The sequence below is a fragment of the Centroberyx gerrardi genome, chromosome 1, assembly GCF_048128805.1.
Source record: "Centroberyx gerrardi isolate f3 chromosome 1, fCenGer3.hap1.cur.20231027, whole genome shotgun sequence".
NCBI classification, from domain to species: Eukaryota; Metazoa; Chordata; class Actinopteri; order Beryciformes; family Berycidae; genus Centroberyx; species Centroberyx gerrardi.
Genome location: NC_135997.1, coordinates 21,075,639 through 21,102,365, shown reverse-complemented (window position 1 = coordinate 21,102,365; position 26,727 = coordinate 21,075,639). Strand labels below are relative to the sequence as shown.

Here is a 26,727-nt window from a genome sequence, read left to right as displayed (position 1 = left end):
TTTTGCCCAGTTGAATATGACTGTTACTGTATCTACAAAACTATTCCAGCAACTATACATAAGAAACAGAAATAACTGCTACCTCAAAGAGAGTGTATTTTTTTAAGTTTTTTTTTAGTAGTAGAGGAAAAGCAAATCTTTCCTATTGGAGAGTCAGCTGGGTCAAAGGAAGTTAATGTAGAGGTAAGGGTGCAACCATTCATGAGCATTAGCCTACTATACCAGAGGGAATCGCTCCAAAACAGTAGCAGATTCTTAATAAGTAAGAGTAAGATCTTCATACCTAAAAAGAAATTCCTTATCATTGAACAAATTACTCACCAAAATTAAATTATTAAACCAAAGTTCAAGATCACAGATGTATTCTTTACAAAATATCTTTATTTCAAATAATACACGTGTGGAGAGAAGCTTGTGGATCAAAGACTAAGCCTCTAAGCACTGTTTATGGAATGTACGTATATATAATATACACATAATTTATGTTATTTTCTCTCAGATTGTAACAGTTGGTCAGTTTGCAGAAATTAAGATTGTCTTCATCTTTCTACACGATAAAGAATGTAACACAGGCTTATATAGGCTACAAAATGTAGCTTTTTCCTCATTGGAGTTGCTCATACTTGATAGTTGACATACCTCGCCGACTGGTAATTTAATGACCGACTGACGACGTGACAGTCGGTCATTAAACTGACCGTCGGAGCACGTAATTACAACGTCGTATGAAGGTAATGTGAGGCGGAGGAGCGGAGGTAATAATGTTACCACCACAGAACGTAACGTCAACGTCTTCAGCTGGTAAGTCGTGAAGTGACCAAAAAGTCCGAATAGGTTACGTCGCTGGTTCGTCACGTGTTAGCTGGGTAATCATTAACTACTGATTAGCTACTCTATGAAATTTGATTAGGAGTTACTCAAGAACTGACCATTAACTAATTAGTTCCTCATTCGTTCCTCATTTGTTCCCTCACTCGTTTCTCAATTAACTAATCATTAACTAGTGATTAGCTACTCTATGACATTTGATTAGGAGTTACTCAAGAACTGACCATTAACTAATAGTTAGTTCCTCATTCGTTCCTCATTAGTTCCCTAAACTACTCTAAATTTTGTGTACCTTATTGTAAACTGTTACCAATTTCTCTAAATGTGTTTTAGACATGAAACGATAGTTCTTAACATTTGAGTCTTATTTTGTGTGTGACAGGAGGTTAAAGTTAGTTTATTTTGTGGCAGTGTTCATGTTTTTGCCAGTGCTACTAGACGGCGTTTGGCTGTAAGGAACAATTCCTGATGACAGATCTACAACAGCACGATTGACCACATCAAATAACATGCTGGGAGTCAGCTAGCACATGGCTACTTAGCATTTACATTGAGGTCATTTCAAAATTCAGGAAAATTTGCTGAATGCTGATTCATCTTTTTGTTGTATTTACCGTGACCACAGCATGGTAAGTGATAAGGACCACCGTTAAAGAATAGGGATTTAGGTTAACTGTAGCTGTGATGAGTTGGTAGCTGATAAATGGGTTAACCAGACGAGAACCTGTCCTGTTCATGTGAACTATCAAGACAAGGGGCAATTTGAAGGGGCATCAACGGACATGCACCCCCCTGGTTAATTATATATTTTAGTACAAAAGTGAGGGCAAACAACTTACCTGCCCTTGCTAAATTTCAACACATTACTCACTGCTACCAGGTCTGTTGTGGGGTATCAGGACCCAGGGTTGGTCAGACTGAATATCATCATGGTGGACGATTAAGAGCTGGACGAACTGAGATCTAGGCCTACTCTCACCAGTGTCCCAAGTGCGGCAGGCACTGTAGAAACCCAGCTGAGATCAAACACCTGCTGCTGACCCATTCTAAAGTGAAGTGCAAGGCCTTGCTTCTTATTAGATTTTCCCTCAAGAGTCTGACTCACATGCTGGTGCACCACATGACCCTTATTTGCCCAGTATGTGATAAAAGGTTCACAACACCCTGTCCGGAAAAGAAACAGGAGAATCCATGTAAAGAAATCTGGGGATATGGTTACATATGATGACAGACTATCAGGCTAAAAGTATCCTATGTGCTGCAGGACTTTCAGAGGAAAAGTTGGAAACACACAGCAGAGAAACCTTTCCAATGCTCTGTCTGCAGATAAGCCTTCCATTGAAAGTGAAACTGGAGAGAACACATGAAAAAACGATATAGCACTTTATTTTACAGTACAGTAATTATGTCATTACTTTTCCGTAATTATTGGTATAAAAAGGTAATTACCTGCAGCTAGTAGGCTACTATGAAATAACAGTAATGGGTACAGTAAATAGAGTATTTACTAGGTAATTATGCAGTAATTATGGGTACAAAAAAGGTATTACCCTGCACCTTTTTTCTGACCGTTATGTAATAATAGTTTGTTAAATGCCGATGAATTTCACTTGTTTATTAATCCCATTAAGGCTATACTGATAGTTGAATGCCTTTTGATTTCATTGCTTTATTTCTTCTTCTTGTCTTTCAGAAACCACACATTTCAATCATCAAACACGGCAATCATCAGTCTTTATCTGTTTTGTTACCTTTTGTGATCTGTGGACAAGAACTCATCTATTTGCCTGTGTTGTGACCCCCTGCATTCATTCAACATTCAATACATATTCTGAACTCTAGAAACTGGACTCTGCCTTGTGTTTGATCCTGAAGTGAAGCCAGTGAGTGGGTATCAAATTAACCAGCAGGAAGAAATTGTTTTTAAGTACAATGAAGTAGCATAGTCGTACATACAGTTATGCGTGCACTAGGTAAGTGTAATGTAATAGGTGGTAACAAGTAATTACCTGTGGTTAGTATTGTATGTATGGTTTGTTAATGCGTTATTGCCAGATCCTTACCATATAAACCATTAGGTACCATGTATGTTCTGCAGACCTACTAATGTTCAAACATTAAAAAAAACTTCAAAAAAACATTCAAATTTACCCAATATGTCAGGTGAAACTGAATTGTAAAATGAAGTCAGGATTGTTGCCATATTTTACCAGGTCCTCACCATATCCTTTATGATTCATTATTTGCTTTTCCATTTTGTTAAGACCATCAGGTACCATGTATGTTCCATAAACATACCAAGTAAAACTCAAATTTACCCAGTATGAAGCAACTTTTAACCCTTATGGTATTATGACTTTCTTTGGATTTTTAATGTAGGTTTGTCCCTATGTTATTACTTGGTCCTTGCCATATCTTTTATGATTATTTCCTTTTCCATTTTAAGACCATTTGGTACCATGTATGTTCTGCAAGTGTACTAGGTACAACATTCAAATAAACTGTAAAAGGAAGCAACTTTTAACCCTCATTGTGTTACGTTTTTCTTCTGATTTTTAATGTATCATACAAAATAAAATACAGTTTAAGTATGCAACACTGTCAGTGTTGATCTTAACACACTCAAAGTTAAATTAACCCTGACAATTTTGCAATGGCAATTTGGCTCAAGTTACCAGTTTATTCTAAATCGTTTAACTTTTTTGTAAAAACAAGCTTGCAAATACAAAAACAAACAGAAAACATGTGCAATGTGCAAAGTGAAAAGCTTTGGGGGAATTTGAGTGATATTTATTGTCAGCAAATAAGCAGTCATTATGAACTACTGAAGTTTGGCAACAAGATCGTTTATTATTTATTACCACCATTACTATAATGCAAATTTAAAAACCATCAATTTGGGGTTTTTTTAGCCACCTTTTGGAATAGCTTTCATGTAGAGCCAGTATTTACAGTGTGGTGAGTCTAAAAGAAGACAAAGGAGAGTTAAATTGACATCTTGATTTATATTTGACATTGGTTGTAAGGCACACAGAAATTCCTGCATGATCTATGAACTAAACATTTCTGAAAAACCATAAAAAAATCTGTTTTCAGACTGACCAAACATAATCATATCACCACCCGACAGGTGACATAAGAATTCACAGCTAAAAACAAACATGCATGCGAGTCGAGTTTCACAGCGAAGCTCTTATGTTGCGCTGACTTTGAGGAGATGTTGAAGTTGAATGAAACTGACAGTCTGGGGTCTTAGAGTAGGAAAGGAGATGTTGAATAGGAATGAGTATTCTGACGCATTGACTTTGTCCTCATCTGCTGCTCAATCATCCAGTCAAACTCCTGTCTTTCTCTGAGATATGACAAAAGGTGGAAAAACACATTCATTAATCATATTCAGTACATGTAATAAAAATGGTTCCCATTACGGTCTAACTTACCACCAGGTCTTACCTGTTACTTATACATCGTCCTTTTAGGTACTTTTCCTCTGCCTTTTTTACAGACACATTGTCCACCCCAGCTATGGCATAGATGATGGCCTGCACAAAAAGACAGCTCTTACAACACTTGCACTAACCACCGTAAACTATAAACTGCATTTCAGGAAACCTCTAACACGGGTTCATATGCTAAAATAAAATGCCAGGCAAAAATTAGCCAGCCAAAATTAAAACTAGCAAATGGACAACATGAATATCACATCCAAAAGAAGAATTCCTTCTTTCAGGCCCTTTAGTCACATTAACTGAAATCTTTTTCAGCCTGTGCCTGCTGATGAAGGCTTCAGCTCACCTCAGGCAGAAGCACGTCCAGGACAAAGGGGACGCGCTCCATGAATTTCACGTCAGCCAGGCAGGGGGCGGTGGCAGGGGCCGTTTCATAGAGGTCGTTCAGGTACCAGTAGACTTGGTCCAACTGCCCATCGTCTTCCAGGTATACGTTCACCACCCGTCTCCGTTTGGCGCTCAGGAAGGAGCGCAGCCATCTTGACTGCTGCTGCCCACTGATCACGGCCTGTAAGGAGGCAGAGAGGGATAGAGGTGGAGAGAAACACGAAGGGATTATTTATCTATCCAGGGAATGTTTGGATACCTTTTTCAGTGTTACTCACACTTGCATCTGGAGCTGACCAATACAACCCATAGAATGTAGTGACAAGCGGGGCCTCATGTATTTTTGGAGCCAGAGTTTGCTTGATAAAGTTAAAGCGTGGAGCAGGTGGAGCCAGGGTGAAGCCCACAACTGCAGCAAAAAGCCATTCCGCATTGCCATATATGGTGTTATTACTCAGCTTCGTTGAATACTCAATTCTGATTGGCCAATAAAAGCATTCTCCATCCATCCATCCATCCATCTTCTAGCTGCTTATCTGGGTCAGGGTGGCAACAGGGCAAGCAGGGCAGCCCGGATATCATTTTCCATTCCTCAAGCTGGGGGATCCCCAGGCGCTCACAGGCCAGCTGGAGGTATAGTCATTCCAGCCTGTCCTGGGCCTATCCCGGAGTCTCCTCCCAGTCGGTCGTGCCCGGTACACCTCTGAAAGGAGGCGCCCGGGGGGCATCATTACCAGGTGCCCAAACCACCTCTACTGGCTCTTCTTAATGTGGAGGAGCAGTGGCTGTACATTATCCCTTACATTAAAAAGCCCATGTGAAGGCTGGAGCCTTGGCTGATGCTGTTAGCCAAGAAAAGTATTATGCAGAATTATGCACTGAAATTCTTGCAAGTATCTTCCTACTGGCACAATTAATAATAATGAAAAAACACCATAAGCAGGAGATATTAGAAGAACCAAAATTCTTCATTTTATATTTCTACATGGAGGATGGGCCATGGTCCCGTTGACATATAATGAGGTGGATGGAGTTTCAAGGAATTGGCCTCTAACCATACCAGTATGTGTCTCTCCACCATGCGCTGCTTGACGATGAAGTGCACCAGCTTCTCATTGGCACGGTTGTGGGCGGCATGGGTCCGGTCGGGCAGCAGCCTCTTTGAACTCCTGCTGACCTCCTCCTGCACCTCAATGAAGCTCTCCTCCTTATGATCGTCACACTGCACCTCCATCGCCATCTCGCTGGCGATTGTAAGTCTCTCTGAGACAGCCTGAGGGTATTTCCTCCTCACTGGATAGCCTGGAAGAGTTAGAGACCGAGGGGAGAGGTGGTGGTGGTCAGGGTCAGGAAAACGTTTGTAAAAGGGTAAGCTGAAAAAGAACTATGTTTACAAATGTTATGCAACTGAACTTACTCATATTGTGAGCAAAGTATTCAATGAAGGAGCCAGTAAATGAGCCGCATGCTGCAAAGACAATACAAGCATCAATAATATTGCTCACAATACTGTGGTATTGGCATTTATCAATACACAGGATATGATGTTACTAACCCTTGGGCCATAATCCAAGGTGAGTATTCATATAGAGGCCCAATTTAGAGTTTAACTGAATGATATACTACCATGCAAATGAGTACCATAGAAAACATCAGGCTATACTGTCATAAATCTACAGCACCATAAGACAGGCAGCAACATTCACCAGCTACCTGCTCTAGTTACAGGGTGAGTGAGTGTCGGCAAGTCATTGGTGTTATCAAGTGGGAACCTTCCTTCACCGATGTTTCATTGAATTAGGCCCACAACATCTTACTTCAAACATGATATCCAATACCTGTAAATTGTAAAATGTTCTTGCGCATTTTTCCTCTGCACAATCAGTACATGGATTCCGCTTACCAATCCGGATTCTATAGTCGGTTATCACCTCCAGAGACCATTCGATGGCAGCATCATAGTTTTCTTTGGCTTTACACTACAACACAACCAACATGAGAGACAGATGTACATTGCCATCAATGGAGAGAGAATGCACAATATGAAATTCAAATGTATAATTTATTAGTCATGCTTACCACCAACTGATTGGCCTCTTCACAGTCAAAAGGCTTCAAGGTTTTCAGAGCCACAGTGAACCTTCAAGAACATAAACATAACACAGAAGCAATAAATGGTGATGTGACAATGTGCCAGTAATTCACTGAGTAATGTTTTGTTAATACCTCTCATCCATGTGGTTAGCTTTGTTGACAGCACATCAGAATGTGCAGGTCTTTTTGCTACCACATTTATTTGCGCAGGACGCCTGTATACAGTAACTGACCAGTTAAATTACCTCCTTTTGAGAGACAATCACTGGCAACCACTCATGTCAATGCAGGCCTGTAACACCGCATTATGTAATAACATGACAAAATGTCATAAATTTTCACTTCATTATGTAATAACACCCGCATTTTGTAATAATCTGCCGCATTTTGTAATACACAGCTTGAACACAATATGTAATAAATTTCCCCGCATTTTGTAATAAATTATTACATATTGCGGTGGTTATTACAAAATGCGGGAGTTGCACTTTTTTTATGATGAAAATGTAATAATACAGTGCATTATGTAATAACCAACCAAAATGGATGTCTTCATCTGTACACGTTATATTTTTAACAATTAAGCTAAATTAAACTTCCCAAATATTAAATTAGACCAGCGTTATAGTTGACTCTGATCTTAGTCTAAATAGCCACATAAAAGCAGTAACAAGATCAGCTTTTTATCATCTTACAAATACAGCCAAACTCAGGGACTTCATGGGCTTCGTGGGCTGCTAGGAGTGCCCAGTGCCAGGGCTAAACTTGGTGAAGCAACCTCGTGGCTACTTGATAAGTAGTTTTTGCAAGTTAAAACTGAACTGTTTGTATATTAGAAATCCACTGCAAATCAGTGTGTTGTTAGGCTATATGCTGTGGATTTTCTTGGTTAAAGCAACATCAAGTGTTTGTAGTTTAGATGTATCAGGATCCGCTCCAAAATGTAATGGGTTCTTCCTTGGCCCATGCTACACCCTTCCACAAAGTTTCATGAAAATCTGGCCAGTAGTTTTTCCGTAATCCTGCTAACAGACAAACAAACAAACAAACAAAAGGCACCGAAAACATAACCTCCTTGGCGGAGGTAATTAAAGATAATACTTAATAGTCTAAATGTTCATCCATAGTGTTGTTGACCACTACATTATGGTACATGTTCTTTGCCTAAACATACCGTAATTGGGCATTGAGAGAATAAAGAATTTGAAAGAATTTACTGTTCCATATTGGTCTTTTGTTGTGTAACCATTTTTTGTCTCTTTTTCTGTATAAAATTTGCATAATCCTGATTGCTTAATGGCAGAGCTGTGTGTGTGTGTGTCTCCTGACATTTGTGTGTACCAGTGCTTAGATGTTTGTGTCAGTATAACACTGTGTCGTGCAGTTTCTATGTCTCTATGAACCCTCAAGTACAGTTTCTATTAAGCTAATGAATACAGTGACACTTAATGTAGTTTTGACCAATGAAAGATACTACTAATCTACTGAACTAATAGTATCTTTTTAAAATGAATTTTGAGTCAGTATGATTCATGCTAGAATGCATAAAATAAACATTGTTGTTATAATGTTATAACGATTTTTATGAATGAAGACATCCATTTTGGTTGGTTATTACATAATGCACCATATTATTACATTTTCATTAAAAAAAAAGTGCAACTCCCATATTTTGTAATAACCACCGCAATATGTAATAATTTATTACAAAATGTGGGGAAATTTATTACATATTGCGCTTAGGCTGTGTATTACAAAATGCGGCAGATTATTATAAAATGCGGGTGTTACTACATAATGAAGTGAAAATGTATTACATTTTGTCAAGTTATTACATAATGCAGTGTTATTACATAATGCGTTGTTACAAGGCCAATGTGCAGTTACATTTTAAGGGAGGTATGCATGACCTCGGCAGAGACCCTCTGTGGCCTACGGATCCCTACAACCCTCTATGTGCAGTTCTATACACCCCTGTTTAGATGTGCAAAGCGCAGAGGCATAAATCAGCCATATATCAACCAAATCAACCATATACAGGCAGTGAGCAGAGAGTTAAAAGTTTTGGTTCCTACCCTTTCCTCTTGTTGTCAATCAGTGGGTCATCAATGAACACAATACTGGCTTTTTTCTGCTTACGGTTCACACTTTTTACCTGCAGAGAACAACAGTAAGGATCTTAAGCATACTATTAACAATATAAAGCCTAATGCTTGCTCTTTTCTAAAGCTTTGACCGCAGAGATTAGTGTAAAAGTCAAAAGAGAGGGATATTAACCTTTATCTTATGTAGTTAACTAGGATTAGACCAAAATATCGATTCACCAATTTAAGTTTCAAATTCTACTGGTTGCAGCTTTAAAAAAAATCTAACTCCATCTCTATTCACCATCTTTATTGAACATTCACTTTGTGATATAAAAATTATGTGATGCTTTATTTTACTACAAGTTCATTCAACTTTCATTAAAAAAAATGTATTGGTCCATAAATGCCATGGTCAAGGGTAAATGTAGCTGACAGGAAAGGTCTGCAGGTAGATTCTGATTGTAACATAATTTAAATGAATGTTTTGTTTAGCATTCATTGTAAGCTTTTGAAAAAACACTGAATCAGCTTTTTTGCCTCATCAAAACCCTATGTTGTTGACCTCTAATTAAAACAAAAAAAGGCAGAAAATGCACATGAATTAGGAAAAGAGGAAATCTTCAAAATAAATGACAATATGTGTTGTGTCTTGAAAAAACATGTCCTTGCAAGAGATCAGTGATGTATCCAAGCTTTACAATTACCATTGCAGGCCAGAATGGATAATTCCTAAATTTGCACCACACAAATACTCCCTCTGTAATGGACGGGGGCTCTGAAAGAAAAAAGATATTCATATTTATAAAGTCATAATCAACCAAGTTCTAGTCTATGCAGAGGCTATTTGCATTCAGTCACTGCTATCTCTCTCACTTTTGTCGACCTGCATCAAGAAGCTGGGTAGCTCCTCCTCATCCTCCTCTTCTTCCTCCTCGTCTTCCTGGATGGAGAAAGAGGCCAGCTGGTCCTCATGCTGACTCAGTTCTATAGATAAGTCTGAAGACAGCGAAGTCTCATCTTGATTTACCCTGTCTGAATACACACATCATCATGGTGTGGGAAGAAAAATTATACAGTATTAGACTGTAATACTTTCCTCATTTATCTATACCAAGAAGTCTGAAAAGCCATGAATTATATCTAGCAACTTATTCAGTTTCTACTCAAAAGTACAAATGATTGACATTTTACTGTCCCAAAGGACGTTATTTCAGCTTTTTACTTCAGTCAAATTAAAGAAAAAACGCATAAATTACTACATACTGCGGCATGGAACTGCATACTTTGTTCATAGCAAAACACTAAACCACCTGGAAATGGCTTTGAAAATGTGAGCTGCCTAGGAAGCAGTTGTTGCTACACTTTCAAAAAAGGTCACCCAGGGCACAGCGTATAGAAGTTGGATATATTTCCCAACATTTGCAGATCTGCTTTGGGTTGTCAGGCCACCTAAAATTGCAATTTATCAAATATCGTAGTATAATTGTAGTATGAAGCACAAGCTAAGAAAGGATCAACCTTGCTCTGTTGCTTCAGATTTCTGAAGTTCAAATCTTGGTCTACAGTGTTTGGGTGGCTGAGTGGTGGCTTCCTGCTGTAAATCCCCTCCTTCCTTTTGCTGTCCCCTACTGTGCTGGCACTTGGCTGGAGGACCGTTGCTTTTACTGCAGGTCTGTGTTTGTGCCTTTGTCACCCTTTTCCTGCCTTGTCTTGGCTGGACAGCATGACGCTTCCTAAGTCGGCTTTGGGCCTCAGGTGTGCTGCATGGTGAATACGCCTCTGGTATCTGAAACAGAACAGATCTAATAGCAGTTATGGTATATCACTGACATCAAAACTGTGTGATTGAAGATCAGTGGGCTTCGAATGTACAAACAATATTCAGTAATCAATCAGTAAAGATATTATTAAACACCTCTAATTGGCTGACGCCTGTAGTATTTTCTAGCTGCTCTTGCTCGGCCCCAGGACAGGACTTAAAGATGCTGAACTGGTTGTCGGTGGAGGAACTGCGATCTGGTGTGGAGGTCAGACAGGCTTCTTGCAGCAGCCGTGTTCGTCCCCTGCGTCTCTTTGGTGTGCTTGCTAAAGGGCTGGCAGTGGATTGGCTGAGAATGGGAAAATTGCTGCTTAGCAGAGCATCTGAGGAATCTGTGGCTAGAGATGAAACTATCTCTGAGGCAATTTTCTCATCTGGCATCTTCTTCGGTTTCCTTTTTCTTGTTTTCTGAGGTCCACCTGAAACATCAACAGTAGTTAGATTTTTTTGGCACACTTAGTTGTAATTTTAATGCTATTGTCATTTGGAGTTATGGCTATGTATGTGCCTTCAAAGAATGAGAACCCTTCAAGAGCTTTTTTCTGTACTTAGATTTATCTAACTTTCAAATGTTTAAAGTCGAGATGAAACGGCATTTCCAGAGTATCTAACTTCCGTATCGTGACGTATTTCCGAGTGAAATAGGAAAGACAGGCGGGACATAACGTTGGGAGGAATTTGATTTGAACGTTGAAAAGTGGGTGTGTCATAACACCCGAAGACACACAGAAGTACCATGCTGTTGCTAGCTAGCTAACTAATGAATCTTAGCCTCTTAGCTCTGTGCGCTAAAAGTTGAAGATTGATTGATGGGTGGATGTCATGATATTATTGGTTGAAATTAGTTACGGGCATGCTTACGTAAGCACACGGCATATTTTGTTTTACAGGAAGAAAACATGATTGAATTTTGATATAAGAATACAATGAAATTGATTTTTGGTATTTTTTTGGCATATATTGTTAAATAGGTGCACAGTATGACTGGGGACGTGATCTAAAAGGGTTAAAAAGGCATTTTTCATTTCATCTCATCTTTAAGTACTTTTGACTGTAAAAAAAAAATTTGAGAGGGAGACTTGGATTACCTCTCATTTTCAGTGTAGTCTTCTTGCTGAGAGTTTTTTCTGTGAATTCATTGGAGACAGCATTCAATGAAGTATCAAGTCCTCTCTTGGGGGATAGTGTTGTTGATGGATTATCATGGCAGTTTTCCTTCACCTGGAGGCTTCTTTCTCCATCAGGGTGAGAGACAGATTCACGGTTGGACTGCTGTATCTCACTTTATGGGAGAGGAGACGCTGTCATCCGAGATGAGGAAATCATGCTTATCCAATCCACAACTACTGGGCTCTTCAGTAGGACACTGTTGTTTTGGCCTGCAGAGAAGACGGACAGAAAACAGTTCCTCTTTACTAGAGACCATTTTGTTCCTGAGATAAATGCCAGCTTTTAGTCTCACTGATTTCGTTTGCTAACGTCCGGTCATTTCACTGGCCTGCCGTGAAGCGTGTCGTCGTGGGGAGTGGCATTTAACCAAAACAGGCCTAGCGAGTTGTGACATGCATTGCCCGGAGACAATTGCTAGAAAGCGAACTTTGTCTATACTGCTTCAAGATAACATAGGCTACACGCCCTCCGCATTAAGGAGAAACTTGACTAGGGAGCTCAGCTAACGTTAGGCTCCAAATAGACATTTGTCTAGTGACTACACTCATGCACAAAACACCCTTATAAGCCAACATAATATCAATGTTTAGCGTTGTTTACTGTTTGCATACATTGCTACGTGTACTGCGAGAAACTTGGTTAAGTTAGCTAAATTGGTAGCTAGCACCGTTACGTTAGCAAACAAGTAAAGCTACAAGTCATTTATCTAGCAAATCCTCAGAGTAAAAAGTGAAATCAGTATTTAAAGTTGTTACACACTGCAGTTAAACAAGCACATTACTTTTTCTTAGAACGAATAACATCCACTAACTTTAAACGTTTTCAAAAGCACGGATCATGCTGCAACTGTTCCTCTGCACAACCGAAGACTTTCTGACCTTGCACATGCGCAGCTCCACCTACAACGACATGAAACCAAACACACCAAAACACCAAATCGATTGCCAATTTTTTTTTTTACCTCGTGCAAAACTGGAGTCTAATTTATATCAACTATAAAACCACTCACCGAGACAAGTTAGTCTGACCTGTCTTTTCAGCCAGTTAGTAGCTGTAGTTAAGTGCGTCATGCATCGTCACGTTGCGCACGTGCAAAACAGTATCAAATGCTAAACAAAGTTGTTTGTCCACTTACCGAAATAGACTTTCACATTGTCGTACGTCGCCAGTTGCGTAGTGATAAAATAAAAACATTGTAGGATAACGAAATCAAATAAAGTCGTCATAAATCGAAGACAATGAGCCTAGTCTAACAGAAGTGGGCTGATCGGGTATCTAAATAAATACGGAAGTAGTGAGCGCAGGATTTATATCTTGCTTCTGCTCGTCGTCTCTGTACAAAGCAGAACAACACAGATCCAAAGCCTGTCTAATGTAATGCACAAGCGGACCAGCGAGTGGCAGCACTACCCAAATCCGAAGCAATAGAAAAAGATCCCCATTAGATATGAAGAGTTTTTGACATTTTAGAACGTTTTATTCGAATATAAACGCATAGGAGTCAGAAAAGCTTCCTTTCACTCTGACAGAAAATGATTTAAGAAAGAGAACATTTTATCAGATTACCAAATTCACATCATAGGCTACATGTTATTGGGATGTATTCAACCGCTGACCTAATTCAAGTTCTCCCAACAGAATAGTTTTCTGTGGTATTTTCACTGACTATCTCATGCCAATATACAGAAGACGGCCTTTGTTCACCGGGACAAACTCTAGCAGCAGCCAGCCGGGGGCTCTGCTGTTAGAGATAGTTTGTCTTTGGTGTCCCAGCAGGAGCACAAGGATCCCAGGGTCACTGAGGCTCAGGAGAGGAAACTCCAAGGGGCGTGATTGGGGGGAATGGTTAAAAAATGAGTCAAAACCCGACTAATATGTTTTTATTGGACTTCTATGTTAGCAACAGATTGTCCATAACAAACACCATGTTATGAACATGTAACAGGGTGAACTGGTCCACCTTAAGAACATGGGTCCACCTTAAAGGGTACACCCCTCCTAACAGGTTCCAGGTGTGTCTTCCCCCTCCCCCCTATATAAACTGGCAGTTTGCTAGGCAGATTAGGTATGGCCTTTCCCTCAAACTGGGTAGCAGTACTTTTTTACTTTAAAGGTAATGTTTCCTGTGGCTGTTTGTTTGCACTTCAGTTGGTGGGTTTTACTTATTTATTTTACTGTTCTTAATGTATTTTAGGCTATTTGTTCCCCTGACTCGCGCAAACCTGCTGTATGTTAAACATATTGCATGCACCACCTCCTTCAAACTGGTCATGGTAGCCACTCATATCTAACATTTCTTTAGCCTAGAGTGGATCGCAGCCCCTGCCCAGAGTACCAGACGCAAGGAGCCTTGTCTTGACCCTTGTGTGATAAGTTAAGGTAAAAACGGGATTGATGGACAGTCACATGTTTGAGTTGGACCATAGCATTGCCAGTGTGTAACCATTTCTTTGTTTCTTTTTTTTATAGCACCAACTGCTGTTTTGACCATGTTGTTTTTATATTATGATTAGTGTTTTTAGGCCTCCTGTCATCCTATGAATAGGTTGATAATGTATGTTCACAACCATCTGCCGTGTTTGTTTGTCTCCCTTGTTATAGACGGGGTCTTGCCTTCCGGGGTTTGGTGGCAGCCTAAGCCGGGGCCTATTACGTCGATAGCCTCCCTCTCTCATTGCATGCTTGAGTGTGTAACCTATTGCTGTGCTGCACTGTGCACTTTAACCCTTGTGATTTGTGGTGTGTGTGTGTGTGTGTGAACTCACGACTGGTTGTGTATAGTTTTCTTCCAACCAGGCTCGGCCTTTGGTCCCCCCCTGCTCCGGCATACCACCTGCCTTGGTCGGTAACTTCCCGCTCCAACTAATGCAAATTCTCTTTATTGGTTAAACCATTTTTATATTTTTAACTATTTTATGCCCAAATAAATGGTATCTTTTTATACTCATTTGGTCTTCCCCTGCAGCATCTTTTAAAAGGATCTTTTTAACCTTGGAAACCTGGTCTCTGCTCCTCCTTTACAAACTTGTGTGAGGTTATGGTAAAACTAACTCTCTGGGCGCAATTCCCAGGGTGGCGTTGTCAGGTTTACGCCAGAGGTTCCTTCTGTGTTTGCACCCTATGGTCACAAACAGAAGACGGTTCATAAGTTCACACAGTACCACGGCTCCTCGGGCCAAAGGTCAACTTTGTAATTCTTTCATCAGTCCTGAAGCCGTACGTTCTGGGCACCAGGGGGGCTGAGCTGTCAACTGATCACCATCTGGTGGTGAGTTGTATCAGATGGCAGGAGAGGCTTCTCCTGTATTCAGGTGGAGATTGAGGGCATGGAGTCAGAACGGACCCTGTTCAAAACCTCTGTCGTGGAAGTGCTGCTCGGAGCTGTGGCCAGAAGGTGCTCAGTGCCTGTCATGGCGGCAACCCAAGAACCTGCCGGTGAGGGAGGCCATCAAGCTGAAGAAGGATGCCTTCCGGTTCTGGTTGGCACGAGGGACTCCTGACGGAGCAGAGAGGCACCGGCAGGCCAAACGGGCTGCATCTGCTGGAGTTGCAGAAATGAAAGGCCGGATGTGTGAGGAGCGTGGAGAGGCCTTGGAGAATGACTTTCATTAGGCCTGAAAGAGAGGTTGTGGAAAACCATCCAGAAACTCAGGAGCGGAAGGCAGGACATCGCCCAGGCTGCTCTCAGCAAGGGTGGGGAAACGCTGACCTTCACCGGAGACATTGTCGAAAGGTAAGAACACTTAGGAACTCCTAAACCCGACAGATTCTGTCCTGGTCACGGAACAGTGGACCAGCTTTTTACTTTCTCCCAGATCATTTAGAGGTCATGGGAGTTTGCTAATGCTGTCTAGTGTTTTGTGGATTTGGAAAGGGCATGTTCCCCAAGGTATCGTATGGGAGCGCTGTGGGATTATTGGGTGCTAGAGCTGCTGCTGCAAGCTGTTTGGTCCCTATACACACTCAGAGCAGCGGCTTTGTTTTAGTGGTAACATCTGACAGGTGGGTTTTCATGTTTCACCTGGCAAACCATTTGTCACAGTCAGAGCATGAGAACAGTTTCTCCCTACTGAGACACTTCCTGTCTGTGTGTTTTGAGGTTTCGCAGAACAGTGAATCTTTTCCCTCATCAGAACATTTATGAGCAACTCTTCTTACAACTGGTTTTCTGCTGCATTTTAGAGAGGCAAGTATTTTAAATGTGCACCTGCAATTGAGAATTGTATTGCACTCACTTTATATGGTACATCAGATCATTTAAAAATCTGAAGCCTTGGCCACACTTAGAGCAGACTAGATTTAGAGTCTTTCAAAGTCTGAGCACCTGCTGAATTCACACCAGTATGCTGTTTAATAGGACTGGATGTTTTAAACGTCTTTCCATATACAGTGCAGCTGTAAATCTGGGCCTGCAAGTGGATTATCTGATGTTGCTTGAGACTTCGTGAAGCTTTGAATGTCTTTCCATATTCTTAGCAGGAGAAGGACTCATTTTCTATGGGAACGAGAACACTTCAGCATCAATGTGTAACACAAAATATGTTTGTTTTTTTTTATCCCGATCAACTACTTAGATGCTACTTAAAGTAAAACTAACCCATATTGAGTTTTAATTATTTGCACAAATAAACACATGAATAAAACAATACTGTAAAAGAACGTGCAGGGGCAGCCATAAGGCCCAAAGTGTTTGGAGAGTGGCACACTCCATCTGTCCTAGATCAGAAACAGTACGGGGGGAAAAAAAGAGAAACTATTTCATGCTAAAAGAGACAGAAGAGTAAGAGTCAACATCAAGATCATTTTTATTTAATGGCTTAAAGGAGTAATGTGGTAAGCAACTTCCTCAACCAATTTTGGTTTGAAATGTCCTGCAGATGGCATAGCTACTTATTCAGTTGCTGCTTTGCCTGCTACCTAATGTTCTAAAATCACGGCAAAGCACTGTCTCTTGTGGCTCATTGCTTAAGTAAACCATAGTATCACACATTCACTTAGAGCATGAAAATGCTCTTCCAGGTGGCTGCATCATTAAGGCTAAGGTCAGCCTAATGGCTGCACTGCAGACTTAACAAAATCTGAAGCATAAACAAGCATTATATCACACTCAAAGGATCTGCAATAAATTCTCATACTAAAGTATATTTGCTCTGTCCTTTAGCATATTTTGATCTATACAAAGTTCTCTTTCCATTGCCTAATTTTACAATGAATAAAAAAAAACAATGAAAGAGGCACACTGTAGAGTGCAAAATTAATTATTTTTTCAGTAAAACCGCAGGAACTAAACTCATGCCATCCATTAGTCAATTACATATTTTAGTTCTACTAAACTAATTCAAAGATAGTTTACCCTACACCCTAAAAGTCCTTTGAGAAGACGTATTGATGGGACTTAATTTGTACAACTCACAAGTATGCCTTTGCTCTTTTCTTCATCCTTACTGAGACTGTCCATCTGTCCTCAGTCGTTTTCTGCAGTCGTGGAGTGACACAGAGTCTCTCTTTACGGGCAGTGTGTCCCAGGCAGGACAAAGAGTGTGAACGCAGCTCTCACTCTGAGTGCATTGATGCAGTTTCTCCTTGGTATGCACTGTCTGGTGTTGAATCAAATACTGGCACCTTGATAAACCTATTCAGAGCAGCTGTAGTGTCTTTCCCGTGTATAGGATCTCTGGTGTCACATTAGGGATTGATGCAGTAAGAAACGCCTCCCAGTCTCAGCAGATAAAGTGTTGCTCTCCAATATGTGGCAGCTGGTGTTTTTTTGTATTTTTTTATTTTTTTTTATAAACTGTTTGAATCTGAGAAACACTTCCAGCTTTACATCAACAGGACAGCACAATGTGCAAATGTATGTACAGATACATGCTCATATGTGAGAGAAACCTTGTCACTGCTCTGTGTGTAATGCAGTGATGTCATCTTGAGGAACTCTGCTATTATATGCACAGACAGATGGGAGAAAAACCTTACCCATGCACTAAGGTTCTGGTAGACTTAGACCACATCTTGGAGCCTATGGGATCACCAGAGGAGAGGAGAGAGACCATATCACTGCACCAAGTATGATTAAAAGATTTAAGTTCACTGGCCTTAGGAGGTCTGAGCAAATACACATCATTGTTACAGGAGACTGTCCTGCATGTGGGAGAAGAGTTACAGCATCACCTTCAGTTTGGAAGGAAAGGAGTTGCCAGTGTTCAGTCTGTAGGAGGAGCTTCTCAAGACTTGCTTGTCATTGAAATATCACATCTTAAAGCACACTGAAGAAAAGTCACATTGCTGCGTTGATCGTGGTGAATAGTTCTCCTCTTCTTATAAACTGATGATCTATCAGAAAACACAACACATGTAACATTTTTAATCACCAATTAATTGTGTCACCTTGGTATAATTGCTGTAAACAAATGAGATCATGGTTTGAGAAGATTGGTAGCCTCTATCTCACAGCAGTGGTATTGTTGGTGTGAGTGTTTCTCAAAATTAAGACCACATTTCCCATAAACCACATTGCTTCAGAGGATGTTGCTACTCGCCCCCCTCCCCTCCCTGGCATCGCTCCATGGACATTCGTTTTCTCTTTCTCTTTTTTTACTGAAGAGGATAAACATGTTGGTAATGATTTCTCCACAGGCCTTTCTCTCGTTCCTCCATCTGCCATTGTGAAAAATTCTGAAAGTTTTAGCTCTGTTGACACTGGGAAAACAGAAACCCTCTTTTTGTTTTGCGCTGTAAAGTGATGCAGCAGATTTCTCACAAAATCCGACCCAGCGGCACACCATGTAATATACAGTGTGTAAAGGCCTGTAGACACTGGCAGTCTTCTCAGCAATTATCACACTTGTATACTGCAATTATACTAATGTCTCAAAATGAATGTTGTAATGACTTATTGATATCAGAATGCTGCATCCAGCACCTTTTACGTAAGTTATCAGTAATGGTCAATAGGTTTCAACAGTGCTAATGTTTCTCCATGTCCATATTTACTTTTAGATTTCTTGTTTACATTGTTCATTTTCTTTTCCTTTTCAGTATTGAAAAGACCATTATTATTGCTCATTAATCTAATAGCAGATCTAAATAAAATAACTACCATGCTTTGTGGCTCTCTCCAATTTGTGTGATTTTTTTTTTTTTTTTTTTGTGAGTCTGTGTCAGAGAAATCTCCCCTTGGCTCCTTTTTTTTTTTTTTCTAATTTTATTTTTCATTCACAAGGGATTAGATATTCCTCTAATCTACAAAATGTTCCTGTGGCGTGCCCCTGGGCAGGGGTGAAAATCTGAAAAATGACATTTGAAAAATACCCTAAAAATGATTATGATGTCCATGGGTATGCTCATCTATCAGTTGCTAAATGCCAATTGTGTGGTCTCCAGCAGTGACCCTGCAGCAGCAGCAGAGGGCACTGTGTATCCACTCATAAACTGCTCCACTGAGGCCAACGTTTCTACAGCTGAGCTTCCCAACCTCTACATGACAAGGACTCCTACATTGAGGCAGATTCACTTGCGGACCCCGTGTCAGCGTATTTTATAATTGGTAGATTTGATTGGCTTAAACCTTGCTTTTTATCTCAAACCATGGTTTGAGATAAAAAAAATAAATAAATAAAAAATAAATAAAAAAGTTGTTGGTATGTTACAGGTGGGTCCTGAGGCAACATGAAAAGTTAATGTAAATAATTCATTTCTAAAACACTATGTATCTATTTTCGAAATATCAAAATGAGCTGAAGTTAATAATACAATATCTCTACACAACACAGAGTATCCAGTGTTGTCCTTTTGTCATAACTTATCTACTTAAAGTGTAATATTTGGTTTGTGCTATCAATCATTTTGCAACAAAAGGTGTCACTTTTTTCAAATGGTATCCCCCTTGGCTTTCAGGATGAGATATGATGTTCCTCTTTGGGTTCTGTACTGATTCAGCAACATGTAACAAAGATAACAGAACCTCTAGGTTTAGGCTATTATGTCTAGAGGAGCATTAAAGAGAATGACAGCTTTGATCAGAGTAACCATTGTCTAAATTTCCAAATTGTGCAGTAATTACAAATACTAATTAGAAATATGTTTAACTACCTTTACTGCACTTGAATGAATTTTGTTGACACACACTTTCAAAAGTCTAGACTTTTACCGTCTAATCCTTTTCTCTTACTTTTTGTTAAATGCTTTACTGTCCCGCTCTACTGCAATAAAAGTCCCTCATTCTCTGTGTCTAGTGTAAAGTCCCCCCGCAGTTTGACACTTCACCAGTGGTGGAAGCAAATAATTGGCTTTCAGAGCAAATGGGTGAATCACAACAGGTGAATCAAGCACAACTATGCTTTCTCACCCTGATTCCCCTGCTGTACACTTGAACTTCTTTTTTTTATGATTATTTAAGATTATTATTATTTTTTGATATATCACTGTAGAGAGAGATGGGAAAGATTGGGGGAGAGAGGGGGATGACATATGACAAAGGTCCCAGCCAGATTTGAACCCAGGACATTGTGGACACAATCAGCCAACTGAAGCGCTGGGACGCCCCATTTGAACCTTTTGACTGGGCTTATATGACTGGTGGAGATAATTGTACATCACTTTTTTGAGGTGGTGTGTATTTTAAGAAAAAAACTGAGTTGTGAATGGAGGGATGAGGTCACTGGGACCTTCAAATTTCATTGATAGGGTCTGTGAACATATATATATATACAGTGAACATATAAATACACTGAATGTGGAAAATATTAGGCGCATCATCCTGATATTAAGTTGCAGCCCCTTTTACACAATCCACATCTCAACTGTTCAAAATCCTTCTCTATCTCGTCTGCTTCTCTTTACCTTTTCCTCCTTTGTGATTGGTATAGATTTAATAAGGAATCAATAGGGGATAATGACCTGGATTACCTGGATCTTCTCATCATTGTACTTCATGAAAGGTGTCCCTAATTTTTTGTATGCACACACACACACACACACACACGTACACACACACACACACACACACACAGCATCCTAACGGTGCGAACCCCCTACTGCCCTCATCTAAAAAGTTCAGGTTTCTCCGCCGAGCAGGCGGCAGTCTGTCACTCAACTGGACCCTGAATCTGCATTGGCCTGTGGTTGAGGAGGGTGCAGAGAGGACCCGCCCACATCCAGATGTGCGCCTCTCTCTCTCTCTCTCTCTCTCTCTCTCTCTCTCGCTCTCTCTACCTCTTCAGTCCACTGTTGGCTTCAGTGGAGCACGGAGCCTCGGGAGTCAACAGGAGAGCACAGATAGGAAGATATAAGTAAAGGAAGTGATTTGCTTGGTTCTGGTCTGGAGCAGTTACATCTCGCTAGATCTGATGAGTCTTGATTTTGACGTACGTCCATGCGACTTCAGATGTGCGTCGGAATTTGTCCCGGGGGGGTTTGCTGTACCTGCCCAGCCTCAGATCCAGAGCTGATGGGAAGAGGCCGGGCTGAGAGCGCTGCTGAGTAGAGAGGCTGGTTCACAGGCAGCAGAGCAGACTCTCTCTCCTCTCTTCTCTCTCTCCTCACTGCTGCTGCTCTCTGACAGGGAGCGGTCTGCTGTCTCGCTGCACACACAGGACCTGTGTGAATTCACATTTCGGATTTCTGACCTGTTTCGAGAGGCTTCTCTGGAAGAAACAAACCGCGGAGCGACTTATTCTTGAGTTTAAAAAAAATCCCCAATTAGGATTTTTTTTTTCTTCTGGGCGACGGAATGGAATAACGGATTTTAACGGTTTCCACATGGATTTGGAAGTGGCGTGAGATTGCCTCCAGATTGAGAAGAGCAAACTGCAGGGGCGTGCAGTTAATTGAAATCGATCCGGCGGTCTCTTCTTGAATGTGAAACAACAGAGATTTGTCCTCTCTCCTCTCCTCTCCTCTCCTCTCCTCTCCCACCCCGTCTCCCCCTCCTCTCACCTCAAACATGACTTCACTGTCGGGGACCAAGGAGAGGTCTGTGAGCAGCCGGAGCAGAAAATATGGGGTAGGTTTTCATTCCGGTAGTGGAGGGGTGGATACACACCTCTGTCACCCCTCAACCTGGTAAACATAGACTCAGCCTCCAGTCAGTGATGTAGCCTGCTGGAAGGTAAACCCACCTAAACTCAGATTACCCTCATTTTCACTAGAATAGAGTTTACCCACTGACATAAATCTTCATGACATGCATTTATAGTAGCTACATGTTAAGTTGCATCAAACTGGTGCAACTCCTGTTATATGGAGATTAGATCTTTTAAGGAAAAAGCATAAATTACGCCTATTGCTTTTCTGAAAATAATGGCCGAGCTAATTGTTTTTGTTTATATTGGTGATTGTTTGCCTTATGATCACCAACACAAGGTCATAATTTACCCAGCTTTTTATTTAGCACGATATATCTGCTTATAGACTATTGTTTTGGTGTCACTGCAGTGGCATAGGCTTTCCATCGTTTCCACTGGTAGCTATATCTCCACCTATCACCTGTCTAATTATCACCGACTTATGGTGGTGTAGGTGTAGTTGTTTCGCTGCGAAATCAGGTATTATACTCATACTTCTGTCATTAAGCCTAACCCCGCATACCACCTACCCAGCCTAATTAGTGTTCAGTTATAATACCTACCCACCTCTTTCACCTGGATTTAACGGAGCAGTCCCATCTGTCAGCCTATACTGCTGGATTATTATAACCTATATGAAAGATTACAGTAGCCACAAAAGATCTGATTTTCAGATCTCATGACACACTTGATGTTCCAAGGCTATTGGAATACACACACACGCACACGCACACACACACACACACACACACACACACGGAATCGGACTATCTTGAGACGGTCATGGAAAGATCAGACCTTAATATCTGTTCCTGTGTAAATCCGTCTGTGTGGAGTGGTGTTGTAAAGGAGTTCACGTTAGTCTATAATTAGATGTCTATAGGCTATTTCTGGGTGTTGCCACATTATTCCCTGTAGAGAGTGAAGGACGTCTGATGATAGCCTGTAATAAAGTGACATGCAAGAACGTTTACTTAGCCTATATTTGACCATTTGGTGTTATGCAGTAACACCGTAGATAGGCCTGTATGCCATATTAGACTCCTTGTCATTGAGAGATTGGCTGATTTATTGGCATAAAGCAACACTGGGCACATTTCTACCCGCAGTCTCTGTGGATTTGCATATTTAGCCTACATATTCAAACACAGACCACGTTGAGAACAAGCACTGCACTTTAATAGGAAATGTTTAGCCTGTTTACCTGTGGGTGATCCGTTAAATTCAACAAGATCGAAAGGAGGGGGATAAATTGTTTCCACTCACTTTTTATCAGTCAAGAGGAGACACTTCATCATGTTGCACGGTGTAGCCCAACTTAGTGAAGTTGTGCAATACATAGTTGTGTGATGCAGGGGAGAAGCCATCTGCCCTCATTGTCACCCTCCTGAAAATCACCCCTAGTTATCCGGTTTTCTCACCCTAATGCCTGCAACCTGTTGTGTGGAGAAGTGTGGCTATATTTGCATTTTCTGCGTGATCAATGCATTATTCACGATGCACATGTTCGCACGATATTAGCCAGGCTTTTCACTGTTTTGTCTCTCTCTCTCTCTCTCTCTCTCTCGCTCACACGTCACGACGCTCCTCCACAGATGCCCGACACCTCTCCGACCAAATCCGCCTCCTTTTCGCCGGAGACATGGTACCGAAAGGCCTACGAGGAAACCACCCGGTCCAGCACGCGCCCCGCCCCGGAGGGTGCCGGCTCCATGCCCAGCTCCACCGGCACCCCGTCCCCGGGCTCAGGCACGTCTTCCCCGGGCTCCTTCTCCGGATCGCCAGGGACCATTTCCCCGGGGATCGGTACGGGCTCGCCGGGGTCTCTAGGCGGCTCCCCGGGGTTTGGGACTGGATCGCCGGCCTCAGGCAGCGGTAGTTCCCCCGGCAGTGAGAGAGGGATTTGGTGCGAGAACTGCAACGCCAGGCTGACAGAGTTGAAGAGACAAGCACTGAAACTGCTCATCCCTGGACCTTACTCCAGCAAGGTGAAGATTCCCCTCCCTCTCTCCCTCCCTCTCTCCCTCTCTCTCTCTCTCTCTCTCTCTCTCTCTCTCGCTCTCCCTCTCTCTCTCATGTGGTGATTGTGATAAAACCCTTTCTATCCTCTGATTGATTTGACTATGTAGGAGTCTCTCGAGATGATTTATTCCTTCATTAACTGTGACATTTGGACAATGAGTATTTAGTTTGGCTGCCGAGTCCAGCCCATGAAAGAGTGGTCTTCTCATCATTCCTTTGCTTCCTATATTGCTCTACAGTATATTGCTTTGGGGGATTATGAAGTGTTCTCAAAGATCACAAGGCTGCTGTAATTTGATCCATGTCTCTTTTGGCAAACTATGGAAAACTGCATGTGTGGAAAATGAACAGGATTTGGGATTGAGATTTAGTCCCTGAAGCTAGGCTATTTATCAGAAGCTGTTTATCAATAATTGACATAATGCCAAAAACAAAATGATAAACAGAGACAAGATTGCTTCGATTTTTTTCCTGGATCATCCCATTTGGTCATATTACCAAAATCAATGAGTTCACTTTGCTCTGTATTGCTCTTTTGAGTGAATAAAAGTGATGGATTACTAGTAGATATTGATCATTTAGGGCCTTTGTTAATCCATATAGATTGTTGCCTTTTTCTAATTTTCTTTGACAGTTGATTTCTTTTTTTCTGCTGGTAGCCAATACAATCAATTTCAATTCCATTAGAAGACAGGCACATTGCTTTTTTAGACAAATGGAGGGAAGTGTGGCATTGCACCAGTTGCCTGAACCCAGCGGGACCTGACTAAACTTGGTGTGTTTTGGTCAAGTTGTGCAGAATCATTAGTGGAATTATTTTAGCTTTACGCTTAGAACGCTTAGAACGCTTAGAACGTTTAGAACGCTTACTAAAAAACTATTCACAAAACCTTCCAGGCAGGACTGTGCCTTTGCATTATTTTGGAACATGTTGCATTTGGGTTTGATGCTCTTCTGCTGCAGTTGACTGGATTTTAGTTATGAACACTGTGGGGCCAAGCATGGGACCTGGAGTTAATTGGTAACAAATAAGCACATTTTATCCAGCATGGGGCTAATAAAGTGCAGCCAGCAAGAGAGAGAGAGAGGGAAAGAGAGAGAGACAGAGAGAGAGAGATAGGCAGATATAGGAATAGAGAGGGACAGAGAGAGACATACAGTCAGGGAGGGAGAGATGGAGAGTAGAGGAGAGACGGAGCGATGGTAACAGTGGGTTCTTATTAGCCGAAGAGCATAACGGTTGGATATTGTGAGGAACAGTGGGGGTTAATGGGGACGGTCGGTGGGTAGACCGCTGATTAAAATGTTATTGGTGAGGTTGGGTTGCGTTTAGGCTGATTAAAGCCTCCTCACTGCGGTTAACATTATTGCACTGTGGAATATGCACATGCATATATTATGATGAGTGTGTGTGAGTACGTGTAGCTATGTGCGAGTGTGTGTGTGAGTGTGGAATATGTATCTGCGCATGATATAATAACTTTATGTGTGGAGTACCAGCTGCAAATACAGATCCTTGGAAATAAGGAGTTGAGCTTGAGAATATTACCTGATCTGGTTTAAGGACAGTATGCAGCCTAATAACCTTTCCTGAGTCATGGTAAGCCAAGATCTCTCCCTTCACTGAAAGATAGAGGCTTGAGTGTCTTTGTCTTTTGTGTGCTTCACTGATCCTCAATCGGCGGTATGGATGGGAAATTGGACTGAGAGTGATCTTGGGAGAGTGGGAAAATCATTAGCCCTGTGTGTGTGTGCCTATGTGTCCTGTGTGTGTGTGTGTTGGCTTCTGGTGAAGTTCACCTCTTTCCCAGCTCTTGCTCTTGTGTCCTACTTAGTCAGGAGGATCAAGACTGCGGGTTTCTTGCACATTCCATGAATTAATTCAAGGGAAGGTCCAGGGTTTTTTTTAGACATCACATGTCAACCATTTCAGTTATTTCCATAGCAACTAGTAATAGTAAAATGAAGTAATCAAATTGTCAGAAAGATCTTGCATGCCATTGGAGAAATGGTTTTGTTCACCATTTATTTGCTCAAACTGCTTTCAACAACCTGTGGAAGTCCCTGCACCCCAACTTGAGAAGCTCTGTCCTATTGGATCTTTTTATATGGTCCAGAAAACATACTAAGACTAAGTTGTTGTACATAGTGTCCAGCTTCTCAGTTATTAATTGAGCTCCTGTTTTTATGCCTACAGGGTAGGTTGATTCAGCATCCTTGCTCAGGGTAGGTTGACTGAGCGCCCTTTTTCGGAAACACTCTGTTGCATATGTGTTTAGTTATACACACATCCACACCTGGGACTTGCCCTGTATTGCCATAGTTTTCTACTGTTGTCCACTGAGCAGCTCCACCACAGCAGCAGAGGTCAGGTTCGTTGCTCGGTCATTTTCCCCAGCCAGGTTTTCCCCGGTGGTTTTAGGAGTCAGACCAGCAACTTTCCAGTCAAAAGTGCATTTCTCTTACAGTTAGTCTTCTGTCGCGCCCCAGACGGCTCCTACAGGAATGAAATAACCTTTGCAGGTGTTCTGTGTTGGGGAATAAGCCAAACTCATTTCCTTGGTGAAGATTTGTGACCTGATAATCCTTCTCTGTCACCAAATGTGCCAGAGCAGCAGTTCAGCTGAGCTGTGTGTGTGTGTGTGTGTGTGTGTGTGTGTGTGTGTCCCCTCCTGGTGTGCTGTCAGCACCAGACACCATGTTATTCCCACAGGAGACTGGGACATATGTGCCCCCTCACAGCTAGAATCAACACACACACACACACACACACACACACACACACACACACCTCTGAACCATGTAGG

General features: G+C 41.4%; 2 protein-coding genes across 5 annotated transcripts in view; one reads left to right on the top strand and one right to left on the bottom strand.

The window, feature by feature from the left end:
• Positions 1–3,657: 3,657 nt before the first annotated feature.
• LOC139929177 (PWWP domain-containing DNA repair factor 3A) lies at positions 3,658–13,078 on the bottom strand. 4 transcript variants are annotated; one of them, XM_078284975.1, is made up of 15 exons: positions 12,970–13,078; positions 12,646–12,733; positions 11,753–12,043; positions 10,761–11,083; positions 10,364–10,631; positions 9,719–9,877; positions 9,550–9,620; positions 8,834–8,913; positions 6,744–6,804; positions 6,568–6,643; positions 6,082–6,132; positions 5,725–5,966; positions 4,624–4,845; positions 4,282–4,370; positions 3,658–4,180 (listed from the first exon to the last, which is right to left on the bottom strand). In XM_078284975.1, the coding sequence occupies exons 3-15, from the start codon at positions 11,757–11,759 to the stop codon at positions 4,081–4,083; spliced, it is 1,749 nt and encodes a 582-aa protein (XP_078141101.1). In that variant the 5' UTR covers positions 11,760–12,043; positions 12,646–12,733; positions 12,970–13,078; the 3' UTR covers positions 3,658–4,080. The 4 variants fall into 4 exon arrangements, with proteins under 4 accessions (XP_078141101.1, XP_071778081.2, XP_071778082.2 ...); XM_071921980.2 differs by lacking the exon at positions 12,646–12,733; XM_071921981.2 differs by lacking the exons at positions 12,646–12,733; positions 12,970–13,078 and adding an exon at positions 12,844–12,860.
• An 8,480-nt stretch (positions 13,079–21,558) lies between these two features.
• The window catches only part of kif26ba (kinesin family member 26Ba), a 100,305-nt gene continuing 95,136 nt past the window's right edge, over positions 21,559–26,727 (top strand). The window contains exons 1-2 of the mRNA XM_078283027.1: positions 21,559–21,837; positions 23,494–23,886. Coding sequence (XP_078139153.1) covers positions 21,778–21,837; positions 23,494–23,886 — 453 coding nt within the window. The 5' untranslated portion in view covers positions 21,559–21,777. The remainder of the gene's footprint in view (positions 21,838–23,493; positions 23,887–26,727) is intronic.